Source organism: Girardinichthys multiradiatus, chromosome Y (assembly GCF_021462225.1).
Source record: "Girardinichthys multiradiatus isolate DD_20200921_A chromosome Y, DD_fGirMul_XY1, whole genome shotgun sequence".
Classification (NCBI taxonomy): Eukaryota; Metazoa; Chordata; class Actinopteri; order Cyprinodontiformes; family Goodeidae; genus Girardinichthys; species Girardinichthys multiradiatus.
The window spans coordinates 39559319-39573455 of NC_061818.1; the positions used below are offsets into that span (position 1 = coordinate 39559319).

At 41.6% G+C, this 14137-nt stretch overlaps 1 protein-coding gene and 1 long non-coding RNA gene across 2 annotated transcripts; one reads left to right on the forward strand and one right to left on the reverse strand.

Annotated features, from left to right (window-relative positions):
* Positions 1-1851: 1851 nt before the first annotated feature.
* On the reverse strand, positions 1852-5493 carry LOC124863682. Its single transcript, XR_007037187.1, has 2 exons — positions 5342-5493; positions 1852-2499 (listed from the first exon to the last, which is right to left on the reverse strand). It is a non-coding gene; the product is annotated as an uncharacterized LOC124863682 (long non-coding RNA).
* LOC124863680 (E3 ubiquitin-protein ligase RNF25-like) lies at positions 5017-10474 on the forward strand. Its single transcript, XM_047358111.1, has 10 exons — positions 5017-5287; positions 5502-5573; positions 5934-6030; positions 6380-6447; positions 6521-6590; positions 6677-6748; positions 6932-7078; positions 7161-7250; positions 7322-7459; positions 9629-10474. Exons 1-10 carry the CDS (start codon positions 5271-5273, stop codon positions 10238-10240), a joined length of 1383 nt encoding a protein of 460 aa, XP_047214067.1. The 5' UTR covers positions 5017-5270; the 3' UTR covers positions 10241-10474.
* The last annotated feature ends 3663 nt before the right edge of the window (positions 10475-14137 follow it).

Sequence of the window (14137 nt, forward strand, 5' to 3'; positions counted from 1 at the left end):
CAAACTGGTTTTTGAACGGAAAAAGGAGGCTCACATTCAAACCCCGACCAATCCCAAAGCAGTGTCTGTGCCAAGAGGAGTGCTTAAATATCCAGCCTGAAAGATTTCAGAAGCTCATGGATGGCTACAACAAGCATGTGGTCTGCATGCAACTTGCTCAGGGTTAAGTAACTAAATATTAGTGGGGGTCTCTGTACCTAACAGCTCAATTCTTAATTTTCAGAATCATTACCTCTTACAGACCAAATGACTTTTAATTAAGCGAAGAGGTTTGTTCTTCCTTTTTACCATGACTGAATGGACGTAGCAAATATTGTGGTTTAATCTAAGAACCCCTTGTTTTTTTAAGCAGAACACCTCCCCTGGCTGTGTAATCATCATCACTGTGTTTTGCATGTTTAGCTATCTGAAATCAGTAGAAATCAGCCCCTCATATTATCAGGCATGCTTGTGAAGCTCTCTGTCGGCCTGACTGGACAGATGAAGCTGCCTCTCTCTCTCTGAGGTGCCTCTCATGCCAAGCAAAGCACATCTCACAGCCTCTTTATGAACCGGTGACGTAGCGTGATCCTCTAACACCTGGTTCAAGTGGACAGATATTCCAACTTATCTACTGGAGAAAGCAAAAGTCACACACAGAAGGGGGAACATTATAGCTCTTTAAAAACAGCAACAAAATCAATGTTCTACAAACTGTTTTTATGTATTTTATTGAGGTTTTATGTGACAAACCAACAGCGAAGTGCAACAATGTGATGTGAAACACTTTAAACAACTGTAACAAAAAAATCATAAAAAGTCCAGCTCTTATTCAGCTCTTTATTCTGACACTGCTAGCAGTTGTGTGTAACTGCAGCTGTCCTGCTTCTGGCCCTCAGAGGTTCTTTAGAGAACATTAGAAAACAACCAGCACCATGAAGACCACGACAGACAGGTCAGGGAGAACATTCTGGTCCAGTTTAATGTAGGGTTAGATTCTACAACAATATCCCGGGCTTTGAACATCTCACAGATCTGTGTTCAATCTATCATCTAAACACAAAGAGATCAACTGCAGACCTACCAAAACATGGACATCCACCTAAATTAACAGGCTGGGCAATCAGAGCATTAATCAGAGAAGCAGCCAAGAGGCTTATGATAACTCTGAAGGAGCTGCAGAGATCCACAGCTCAGGTGGGGGAATCTTCTGATGTGACAACTGTTAGTCATGCACTGCACACATCTGACATTAATGGAAGAGTGGTGAGAAGAAATCCTTTGTTGATATCCATAAGAAGACCTGCTTGCAGTTTGCCACAAACCATGTAGGAGTCACAGCAAACATGACCCTGAACACCCAATCACTTTAGTGAAATATGGTAGTGGCAGCATCATGCTGTGGGACAGGGATACGGGTCAGAGGTGATAGGAAGATGGATGGAGATATGCCGGATGGTTTAGATCAAAACAGATCCATGTGTTAGAATGGCCTAGTCAAAGGCCAGGCCACAATCCAGCCATGAATCTGTGACCTGGACTTAAAAACGGATGTTCACAGATGATCTTCATCCAATCTGGCAAACCTTGAGCTGTTTTACAAAGAGAAATGGGCAAAGATTTGCGTCTGTAGATGTTCAAATCTGGTAGCAACAAAAGACCTGCAGCTGGACCTTCAGCCAAAGGTGGTTCTACAAAGTTCTGATTAAGGTTCTGATTAAGGTTATCAGATATTTTTCTGTCCAGTTCAGTTTTTGCATTATTTTCACATAAAATCCCAATAATTTTGGTTGTAATGTAACAAAGTCAGAAGTAGACATTCATTTTCAGAACACTGTTGGCCCAAAATGTTGCTTAAGCAAGCGCATGTCACAATGTTGATTTTTTATTGTGAAAATGTTGAAAACCATGTGTCATATTCCGTTTACCTTACAGTTATACTTGTATTGGTCTATTTAAGCCTTCCTGAGGCTGACAGATTAAAAGCAGCTCATATTTTACATATCAAGTGTTTCTGAATCCCATTAACATGTAAATATTAACAGGCGACTGTGCGAACTGAGGCCTCTCAGTAAAACGCCTCGGTGCTCTCAGCATCCATTCGCTGTTGGAGAGGTTTTCAAACAGACAGAGGGAGGCTTGTATTTATGGGATCTGCTCCAGAAATTATCCATGTGGAAAGGCTCCACAGAGGTACCACCAGCAGCTCGGATCATCCCTGCGCTCCATCGCCAGCAGCAAACACCCACACAGCCTCCTGTAGTAGAACATCCTTTCCTCTCCGCTCCACACCACCTACATGTCCCTCTCTCCCTCTTGGCAGCTGCCAGATGTTTGTGGGCAGATCAGAGGCCAGGGGCTGGCACCTCTGCTGGAGCTTCAACAGTCCTATCTTGTCCTGCAGGTGGGACTTTATTCCAATGGCTCTGTGTCTGTGGGGATTCATGCGCTACGCTGCACTGCCATCATGTGGTCAGCAGTAAACACTGCGTCAACAGAAATCATCAGGTTGTTGATTTGCTGTGTCAAAAAAGGCATAAATGTAGAAAATGTGTTAAATTCATCTGTGACTGAAGCACCAAACAGCAGCATGGTTCATAACTGAGTAACCAACAACAAAATAGGCACAGGACACCCAACCCGATGCAAAACATTAGGAGGAAAATTTTAGGACAAAACATGAAAACAATTCAGGTTGTGTGGATCAGATGAGATGTTTCGTTGCGCAACCAAAAGTCAATTAAGCAAAAGCAGGAGCAGAAGATCCAGTTAGAACTTGTCCAGTGCTCCCAGTGAGGCTGAATAATCCCACTTATCAGGACCTGCAAACAACAAGCCAAACAGTCTAAACAGCAGAGGGTCGATTCAGCAACAACACAGAGAAAACAAGCTGCTACTGGAGTTATAATAATTAATAACTCTGCAATAATCCATCCTGAAGCGTGTGTGTTTTTGCACTGTTTTTGGAAATGAATAATTACATTGATACAGTTGAGGTAAGAGGTTGCCTGCAAAGTAAAATGTAGCCCATCTTCATGTGACAGGAATATGCAGGCAGTTCCTGGGGAATGAAGGAACTGATACCATTGACTGTCCTCCACGCTCCCCGGACCTAAATCTGATAGAACACTTCTGGGACATCAGGTTTAGGTCCACCAGGTTGAACCTCAGACTGTCCAGGGGCTCAGTGATGCCGTGGTCAGGATCGGGAAAGAGATATCCCAGGACACCATGCGACATCTCATAGGAGCATGCCCCGACGTTGTCAGGCAGTTTTTCTGCATGTTGTATGCAATATAAAATAATCTAACAAGGAAAGAGTTGAATATATGATGAACAGGTTTCCATTGAAAATATTAACAGCCAGTGACCTCCTGCCCTGAGGGATCAGCTAATAAAAGACTGCAGAATGCTTGTTGCATGTTTGGAAATGTTTGTTGCCCTCTCCCCATTTTCATTTAAGTGTTTTTACACTTTCAATCTAACACTAATAATAAGAAGAAGAAAATGTTTTGCCTGGTGAAATAAAGGCTTAATAATAATAATAAAAAGATTTTATTTGAGAAAACAATTAGAAACCAGGCATAGCTTCAGTAGATTTGCAGCCAATCTTCTCTCTGATGCCTCTCCAGATATCAGAGTATCAGCACTCAGTACAGATCTGTGTTGCAACAAGCTCTGGTTTCTATGGAGCGTCCGCCTACACAGTCAGCAGTGAAGGCAAATGTGCTCATAATGCCAATCTTCACCCACTCGACATCCCAGTCCGCTGTTGTAAGTGCTGCTGCCTCTCTGCAGTACGCTGAATATCTGCACTCCCTGTCCTTCCTGTCTGGAGCTTCTGCAGCCCACTGAACTCATCAGAGCTACAGATCTTATGTAACAAGAAATGTGGATATCAGATTCCAATCAGTCAATCAACCTTTAATAAGTACTTCTCTCCTAGACAGAACCACTAACTGAGCTGCTGGAGCCATTATCTCTGCATCCTCTGTTTGTCTTTAACATAGAAGGTACCCCTGGATCAGTGAATCTGTGGGATTTTTTCCTGTCCTCTCAAAACAATGTCTCTTATCACAGACAGATGCTTATACAAGCCTGGTTCTGGTTCTGCTGTGGGTTATTTCTATTCAAATGGAGTTGTTCCTTCCCACTGTCGCCCGATGCTTGCTTGGTAGGAGGGATAGCTGAAAAGTCAGATCTCAAAGTGATCGGCTGGGCTTCCATAGACAGATATTTAACTTCCAACAGAAGTTTTATGAATTTGATTGTACAATTTGGATCAAATTACATATCGTGTCATTGGATCTGAATGTGGCCGAATGATTGGATTGAATTAATTTGATTAACCTAAATAAAATTCAGGGTAAAATGGATTCTAATTCAGAGCACATGAATTGAACCTCTTTGAACAGATTAAAATAGAAATATTTTTTATTATCCCACAGTGGAGAAATTCAGGTGTATTAGTGATAATGTGAAAGTCAAATGGAAGTATGCAGATTCACGCAAAGGTAACAAAAAATATTGAAAACAAAAACTAAGAACAAGAGACCGTACAGTTAGGGAAAAATAATGCACATACACTGCCTTGAGATTAGATTTAACGTTACACGAATAAACGTCAGTTGAACTCAAGCCAGTTCCAGTAGCTGTATTTACCCACGTATGGGTTGCTTAGTGATTTTTAATCCTTAGACTTTGTTTTCATGGGAGATTTTCGTTTTTAATTAAATATTTAATTCACCTGCACACGAAATACTGTTTTTGTAAAAGAGATTCAGGATTTTGACAGATTTAAAAAAAAAGTAGACTGATGTTTTCAAGTCTTTATTTCTGTTAATTATGATGATTTTCTGTTTACAAAAATTAAAACAAGAAATTTTAGGAGATTACAACAGACCAATAAAAAACATTTTTATTGCAGAGGATTACATATCATTCTGTGTCTATGATATGTATTACTTGTTCTAAAGGGAATATACCGTTTTGCAGAAATAGTGGTATCTTAATTTCCAAAGCCAATTTGCCACTCACAATATGGTGGACGCGCTGACGCATGGTTTGTACGGGACAAGGAGAGAGGGGTCTGGCTGCAGAGGAGCTCCAGCGGAGTCCGCTAGATAACATTTCTGCAGCCAGTTGATCTTGAATAAACCCAACGCAGCGTCTATTCTTCTTTATATATTATTATTACATCATTTTAACTCTTAATTTCCTGTTTTGAAGCCATAATTTTGAAAGTCTCAGGCTACATCCGGCTAATTCCAGCTAACATCAGAAACATAACGATGGCAGCGGAGACCGAGTGAGTTTGTTGTTAACATCTCTGAGTTTCTTTCACAGATTAGAAACGACATACTTAGATCCGGCTTCCCCTCCTCCAGCTCCCAGTTGGCCGCTATTTTCAGAGGAAAATCTGGAAAAATGTCGCAGACTCTAGCTAATGACAAGCTAACAGGCTAGCTGTAGCAATTCTAAAACGGTAAACGACCTGAACGTTTGGCTGTTTGTGTCCACAGGGTTCAGTCTGAGATCGAGGTGCTGCAGTCCATCTACCTGGAGGAGCTGCAGGTGGACAGGAGAGAGGACGGGTGAGGAAGCAACATTCCTGCTGGGATCCTGCCTGGGATTTGGGAATATTTACGAGCAGGAATTAATGGTCTAAAAGGAAACTAGTGTAATTAACAATAGAAATAAAAGGCACAAAATAATATGGAATTGCTGTCTCGGTGACATTTCATGAAACATCCGTAAATAGGAAATTGATTTCAGGAAAATGTGGGAAATCAGGTCAAAGTTCATCTGCAGCAAGAAGAATCCTTCATCAGCTGTAGCTCAGTGACAGCACACAGCTGATCTTAATGGCTTTATTGGCGCAATAAGCTGTTGTTTGCACAGGTTGGTTTAAGCTGAAGCTTCATTTGTTGTTTTCTTGTTTTTTGGTTCTGCAGGGGCTGGGAGGTGAGTCTGGTTCTGTATCCTTCCACAGCTCAGGACCCTGTCTCTCAGTTTGTCCGTCTCACTCTTCGTCTGACCCTCGATCAGCAGGTATGTACACCTCCCACCCTACCCCCTTCCTTCTCTCAGTCCATCTCTTCATCCAGTCTGGCTAAGTTGGAGCTGCTTCAAAGAGGAATGGGCAAAAGTTTTAGTCTGTACATGTGCAAACCTGGTAGAGACATAACCCAAAAGGCTAGAGGCTCATTTTCATTCCACTTGATCGTTATGTTCTACTTTGTGTTGGTTTATCATCCTAAATACCCCCAAATACATTGAAGGTTGTGGTTATAACTTGACTAAATCAACAAAGAAAGTAAAAAGTTTCTATATTCTCAGTTTTTTATCCGTTTTCGTGGTTAAAGACGTTTGACAGCCTTTCCTTCTACTGTTTGATCAGTATCCCTCGTCATCTCCAGTCATCTCCATCCACAACCCACGTGGGCTCTCTGATGATAAACTCAGCAGGTAAAAAGTTTCCTGCATCGCCATCAGGCCAAAGACTCGGATCTTTTAATAATCTGTTCTTCTTTCTGCTTAGCGTCCAGAGATGCCTCCAGGCAGAGGCTCAGTCGTGGCTCGGTTCACCGGTTCTGTATCAGCTCATCGAGGTCAGAACATGAGGCGCCGTAAAAGTACGAATATTGCAGATGTTCTGTCATTTCTGTGATCACTGGTTTTCTTTGCCTCCATGCAGAAAGCTAAAGAAATCCTGACTGAAAGCAATATTCCTCATGGAAACTGTGTCATTTGCCTTTATGGCTTTAAGGTAAGCTGTTTATTTTGGTGTTTATCGATCTCCTGCATTAAATTAAATTAAATTAAATTAAATTAGCTGTTTGGATAGAAGGTTTAGGAGCCATTTTGGTGGATTCAGACTTCTTTCAGTTTGGACTGCAGATATTTGTTTCTGAAATCCTGAAGTGAATTTATTCGTGTTTCTGGTTCTAAGGAGGGAGAGACTTTCACCAAGACGAGTTGCTACCACTACTTCCACTCGCACTGCCTCGGCCGCTACATCAGCCACTCTGAGCGGGAGCTCCGGCAGAGGGAGAAGGAGCTGATGGAGGATAAAACCAGAGATGGAAGCAGCTGTCAGGTCAGTTAACAGCAGCTGGACAGAAAAAAACAAAGATTTTAATCAAACTCTACCTAAATCTGGACTCTGCTTCCTCCAACAGGAGCTGACGGTGGTGTGTCCCGTCTGCAGAGAGCCTCTCACGTATGACGTCAGTCAGCTTTTATCATCTCCTGCACCAGAGCTGCCTGAGGTAATCCCAGCTCTCATGAAGGAGCAGCTCTGGGCAGGCGGGTCAGAACTCTAACCGGTGTTTTCTCTCAGCTTGATCAGGCAGCGATCGGCTCAGACTTTCAGAGGAAGTGGGTGGAGCTCCAGAAGCTTCTGGAGAAGCAGAGGTGCAGCGGTGGGGTCATCAACCCTGAGGAGGAATCCAACCGCTTCCTGATCCACATCCAGGAGGTAGGGATGAAGGCAGTGATGTTCAGCGATAAGGAATATTAACCTGCATTAATCACAATAATAATACATTTTATTTACAAGCACCTCTCATAACCCTCATGGTCACTGTACAAATAAAAAGTAAAAAACAGCAACAATAAAACCAGATTAAAACAGGAACAGGAAGCAGTGTAGAGAAGAAGGATCTGAGGAAGTGAGAGGAGATCAGGTAAGGAAGTGGAGCAATCAGCTGTCTTATCTGTTGAAAAATGCTTGACCCAATCAGGGAGCTTTATGACATACGGTTGAGGTCACATGTTTACATTCACTGTATTAAAGGACCTTTTTTTTTCCTCAACGTCTGAATATCAGGTCAGTTAGGATTATCACTGTTATTTTTATTTGCTTAATATCAAAATAATGTCTATTACTTCCATAAAATTCAGAAGTTTACATACACTAAGCTCACTGTACCTTCAGAGCCCAGATATTGATGAAGATGCTTTGTCTCAAGTTATTTCCCAACATTTGGTGTAATTGGAGGCAAACCTTAGGAAGTATTTTAAGGCAACGACTCGAACAAGTTGCTGCCTCCTGTGACATCATGGGGAAAAAATAGAGGTCAGCCAAGATATCAGGAGGTCCTGATATCTTGAAGATATCTGCTGGAGATGGTCAGAGAGTGTTATTGTCCACAGTGGAACAAGCCTTGGACCAACCGGGGCTCAAAGGCCACTCAGAGAAGAAGAAGACATTACAGTGGTGTACAAAGTTTGTGCACCACGGGCCAAAATTGCCATGTTGAAAGAACTCAGGGGCCATAATTCAGTTTGTCCAATAAAAAATAATTTAATAAAGAATTCTTCTGCTTTTATCTGCCCAGGAATAAATTAAAAAATCTAAATTTTAATCAAATGAAGCAGAAAAGAACATATTATTGTAGATCTGATAAAGGGAGTCAGACGTTTGCTTAATAAAAGAAAGGTGTCCAGTTTCCTGACTTCCTGGTTGGAATATATTTAGTTGGTCTATGAAATGTTTTTAGTAATTTTCACAGCAACCAGAACCTTCTGCAGGAACTTGGCTGTATTCATCCAGGTTTAATGAATGGCTGTGTCCTTTCATTGAACCTGGAGTCCCTCGATGTGTTGTTCCAAATACTTCCAACATCAGAAGATCTACATTTATAATAAAACATTTACATCCTAAAAAGAATTTATAAAAAAATCCATTTGCTTCATCCCAATTTGCTGGAGGGCCAAATTCTTGAGCTGCCGTCGGGGGGCCACACAAAACTATTCCACTAGCCGCAAATGGCCCCTGGACCACACGTTGAACACTGCTGCATTACACCAAAGGCAACAGAAAACGTAAGTCGAAGCTCATTTTTGAAGACATGTCCTGTGGTTCGTTCCATCGTTTGGAGGAAAAATGAGAAGCTTGTAAGGCTGAGAACATGAAGTCTGAAGAAGGTTAAGAAAAATATCAAAATAATCAAATTATTCTGGCTTTTATGCTACTGAAATAATTCTGCTAGTCCCGACTGATTTAATGTCCGACTGCCTTTTTTTTCTGTGCATTTTATCCCCTGGTTTCAACTGCAGGTCAGAGAAAGAACGTTGATTTTATCAAAACTGAGCTTTATTTCTAATTAAATTACAAACAATCAAGGATTATATTAATAGTTAGGCTCTCCAGGTCAGAGGTTGGGGCACCATGTGTGCTTTTTAGGGTTGCAAGGTTTCCTTCAGTTATTTCTAATCATGAGAAGATGGCGCTGTTTTAACTGACTTTTTATTCAGTTTTTTTAACCTATAAACTCGATGATGTGCTTTAAATAAATCGGTGCTCTTTAAAATAGTTTTCTTGATATATTTATGTATTAATTATCTGTGATGTAACGGAAGAGTGTGATGTGAGCACCAACCCCTCTGTCCAAGGCTAATTTCTCCCAAAGGAGACAAATAAACAGACTTTGACACTAATGATTAAACTAAATCAAATGAATCGTGAAAACTAACTGCTACTTCATCGTTGAAGCTTTAGACTGGTTTGAAAGCAAAGCCTCCTGTTCTGTGAACAAGAATCAGAGCAGACGGTTGTGAAATGGATCTCTGAAGGTGTGAAACTGCTGATTCTGGATGAATGTGGTGAGTTAACTCAGGTTCTGATGTTCGTTGTTTCCTGCAGGCTCCTCCTGAGGCTGAAAGTGGAAACCCGGAGGTCGATGCTTCTGCTGGCCCCCCAGTGTTCTCCTCCTCTAATGATTCTGCCATCCGAGCGGAGCACTTTGTTCCTGGACTGTCCCACTTTAGTGACTTTCGGGCCCATAGGTATCGGAACCAGGCGAGGGGACCGAGAAGAGGAGGAAAGCCCAAACCCCATTCAGGGCAGGGTGCCCCCATCACAGAGCAGTTGGAGCAGCTCTCTCTGTCGTCAGACTGCTCTGATCACTCAAAGATGATCAGAGTTCAGGAAGACGGCGGCCGACAGATGCAAAGACACCCAGAGTCCTGTCGGACCAGAACGGGTCAGAAACCACAGAAGCAGGTTGATCCGAATCATCTGTCAGCTTCAGAAACTGACGACCCAAAAGATGGAGCCAACTCTGGTAGCGGCTGGGGTCAGCGAGGGAGAAGAAGGGGCCCCTACCGGCCTGCCCCACATTCTGGGGCCCCTGGACCTCCACAGCAGCACTGGGACAGCCGGACCAGAAGCCGAGGAGGCGCGCCTCGGCGGGGCCATTACGCCAGGGGCCTCCTACAGAAAGTGGTGGAGAGGGGGAGAGAGGAGGTGGTATGACAAAGGGTGACAGGAGGGTGGACGAACACAAGAAGGTGTGCCTCCATCAGATTCAAGCCCTGCAACAGAAAGGACTCTCAACGTAGTCTCTTATGCTCCTGTTTGTTCCCATCATGCCGCTGTCTCAGACGCACTTTCATATTCGCTGAAGTTTTGTCCAGGTGGTTGCTGCTTTGTGATGTGATGCCAAATGAGTTAAAGATCTACACATTAAATTTCCTCTGGATGTCGGTATGTTGTAGTCTCTTTCTGGGGTCCAGTTTGGTCCATTTAAAAATTAAGATTTTATAATTTACTGCAGATTATCAGAATCTGGTCCAATGAAAGAAAAACACAAAGAAAAACAACGGTTGACTAAATAACAGAGGCTCATACTTCCAAAATAATACGATCAAATTCATTTTCTGTCACCTTTACTCTCCTTTTAAATTGTATTATTGGTGTACCTTAGGAAATATGCTTATTTAACAGTTAAAAATGAAAAAGGTCTTAAGCTAATAATTTATATAGTACTTTTCAAGAGAATCATGATGTCAGTGCAAAGACCAGCGGAGAGGCTGCATTGGATCGTAGATCTACTAATTCAGGCTACGTTGTGACCCTAGAATCAAGTCCTTCCTCACTAGGGCTGCACAACTTATCGCAGTTATGTGGTCATCACATATATTCAAAGTGTTATGAACATGTATGTAATATTCAGCCACGGCAGCAGATTCTCACAGTGGGACATTACCCAAACATCTAAAGGTCACATAGTGATGGAAGCACAGATGAGAAAGAGAGGAAAGAAGGAAATAGGCAGATATCTCAGCTGATGCCATCATATTGAGCCGCCCTATCCCTTAATACCATCACCATCACCTCTGGCTCGGAGCAGAACGCCCAGAAACAGATTCAGTGTTATGTTTTTCAGGCAGTATTTCCACAGCGCAGTGACTGAACTTCCTCCCTTGACGTTTTTTCACCCTTTGAGACAAATCTTTGATTATCTGTTAGGCATCACTAACATTCACTTTAGGTTTGAGACACAAGCCGCAGTGATTTATCAGATGTGTTACATTTAGTGAGAGACATCTATGGTAAAGAGGAATGTAGACTTGATTAACGTGATGAAGACTAATAAAAGTCGAAACATCAGTGATGCACATTGAGAAAATCATAAAATGAAGATAAGATCCAAGAATCATTTGACTGGAGTAAGAAAATGAAAAAGTCTGACTGAGGTGACTGTTTAAAATTCTCAGAACTTTAAAGGATGTAGCATTTTTCTTAGCTTAAAATTCAAGATTAAACAAAACCTTAATGTAAGGCAGAGAGAAAACCAGGAGGATCCCACAATCAGCCTCTGGTGTCCAAACCACTCTAAGTGGTTTAGTTTCATAGACACTTTCATTTCAGACACATGCTATAAAATATATGAATGTTGCAGGTCTTAAGGCAGACTGATATTGAGATGGACTTCAGCCCAGAGAAGTGTAGTTGAGAAGTGTTGGAAGGCCAGATTAAAAATGTTCATTTCAAAGGATTAATTGGAATGTGACTTTTGTGAAGTGTCTTGAGACGACATGTGAATTGGCGCTATATAAATAAAGTGAATCGAATTGAATTCAAATGGCTGAATTACCTCTTTAAAGCCCTGCTAATAAACTATTCGTTGGATTGAGATAACACCTAAGACATGTAGGAGATACGTGCCTGAAGACTGCTACTGGCCTAAACAAAACCCAACATCAGGAGTAAGTTTTATGTGGGTCTGAAAGCCTTAGGGTCGTTGAAAGCCATTGAAAGGACATGGTCCCCCCAACCAGAGATGGTATTCTGGACCAAAAGCCAGAATATTTGACCTTCTGTTGGTCAGTCGTGAATAAGAATCATGTAGACTTACGTGTCTGTGCTCTGCGCAGGTCAAACATGACCACTGTAATAAAACATATTTTCCATGACTACCCCAACAGTCATTCAGCTCTGCAGAGGCCCAGTAACAAGATATTCATTTAACTCAGGTGTGTTTGGAAGAGATGCATCTAAAAGCTGCAGGATTGTAGCTCTGGACTTGGGCAGGCCACAGACCCACAGGATGGACAACCATGTACATACCTGAGGGGCAAGTTAGTCATGGTTTTGAAGTGTGTGAGGAAGCCGGAGTACCCGGCAGAACATGGGAAATCTGTGCAGATAGACCCCAGGCTGGGATTTGAACCCAGGACCTTCTTGCAGCAAGGCAACAGTGCAACCAACTGCGTCACCGTGCAGCCCTAATTGAAATCAATTGATCTTGAAGGAAATCCATGCAAGTTTTTGCACATGAGGGCTCAGAATCTCTGTTTTCATGCTTCTTACCATGATGCCAGTTTATGCCTTTGCTTGTTCTGGGAAGGTTTCAGTGACCAGTTTAATGTGCAGAAGCCAGTCATCGGTTTTATTTTCACCACAAGTCTAAGAGTCCCACTTAATAGGATCCTGGCCTCCAGATACAAGTGGACGGCTTTGGCCAGCTTCTTCTCCAATAATACACCAGAACCTGCACTAGCAAACCTCAGGTCATCTACTGAAGCTCAGCTCTTTCCATAAACCTCCTACTGAGGCATCCCTGTAATGGCACCCTGAATGCAAGAAAATTGAGAAGAAATCTTCACTGCATTGAAATTCCAGGTTAAATATTTAAAAAAAATGTGTTTTGGTCTCTATATTTGCTCGTGCTATTTGCTTTCTTTCTGCACTGGATGCACAAAGTGGTTTGCACAGAAAACATGGAGCAGTCCAGCAGATGGTAGCAATTTGCACCTATTTTTAATCGGGTCACATTAGTTCTCCCAGCAACAAACACAACAGATGCAGAAGATGCAAGAAGAACTTTTTTACCCTTCTAGGTCCCTGGACAATTTTGTTTCAGATTTTCATTTTTGGGTAACCTTAGCTGGACAGCATAACATGTAGCCAGTGTATTTTGGGGTGAGTTAATCTGTCAGGATGTTTTTCTTCAACTCTTTCTTAAAACTTTTAATTGAAATAGAAAGTTTCTTTTTCAGTATTTTTGTACCATCCACTTCCATTTAAATATGTTGTTTGAACAGCGTCCTAATAAAATGTCTTTTCCATCTTTTCATTTTGTTTTCTTCCCCTTTAGTTGTAATTTCTTCACATTTTTATTATATTGTCTTCTATTAAATGAACATATTCTTCCATGTACTATAAAGCTGCTAGTTTGTAAAAGGGGGAAAATCTGTTCTGTTTTTCTTAAATTCTTCAATGGACAATTAAACGGACATTTAAGAGTTAAAAAGTCATTCATGAATAGTTATGTATGGTGAGATCTGAGGTCTATTAGGCAATTAATTAAAAGCATGATTTATAATATTTTATGGCAATCCTTAAAAGAGCATTTTAACGTGTCTAATAGACACATGCAGCACAACATATTTGGAGCCCAAGAGATACGAGGAAACTCCAGAACCTCACTGGATGAGACGTTCTTCAGAACTTTAACATCGTTGTTAAAAGATTTGTTTCCACATCTGCAGATTGCAAGAAAGCGAAATGATTCATCCCTTCAGCTGATTAATTCAGACATACAAAGCACTGATTTAAAGTTAAAAATGAGTTCTGTCCACAGAAGGTATCTGATTTTACTCTTGAGATCCAGAGTTAAATGCTCCATCTGCTCCACCATCACTGATTGATCCTGCTCAGTGGGCATCACATCTGTCTGACCAAGTAAGATCCGATCTGGTCTGCAGGGGCCTGGTGGAGGTTGAGAGAGACTTTGAATTCCCCAAGTCCAGGTTAAACAGAAGCTTTCACTACGTTACGTTTCATACAAATGCTCAGAAATTTAGACGGAGTTGGTTAACATATTCAAGGAAGAATGGTGCAGTTTACTGCTTTTGTTGCAAACTA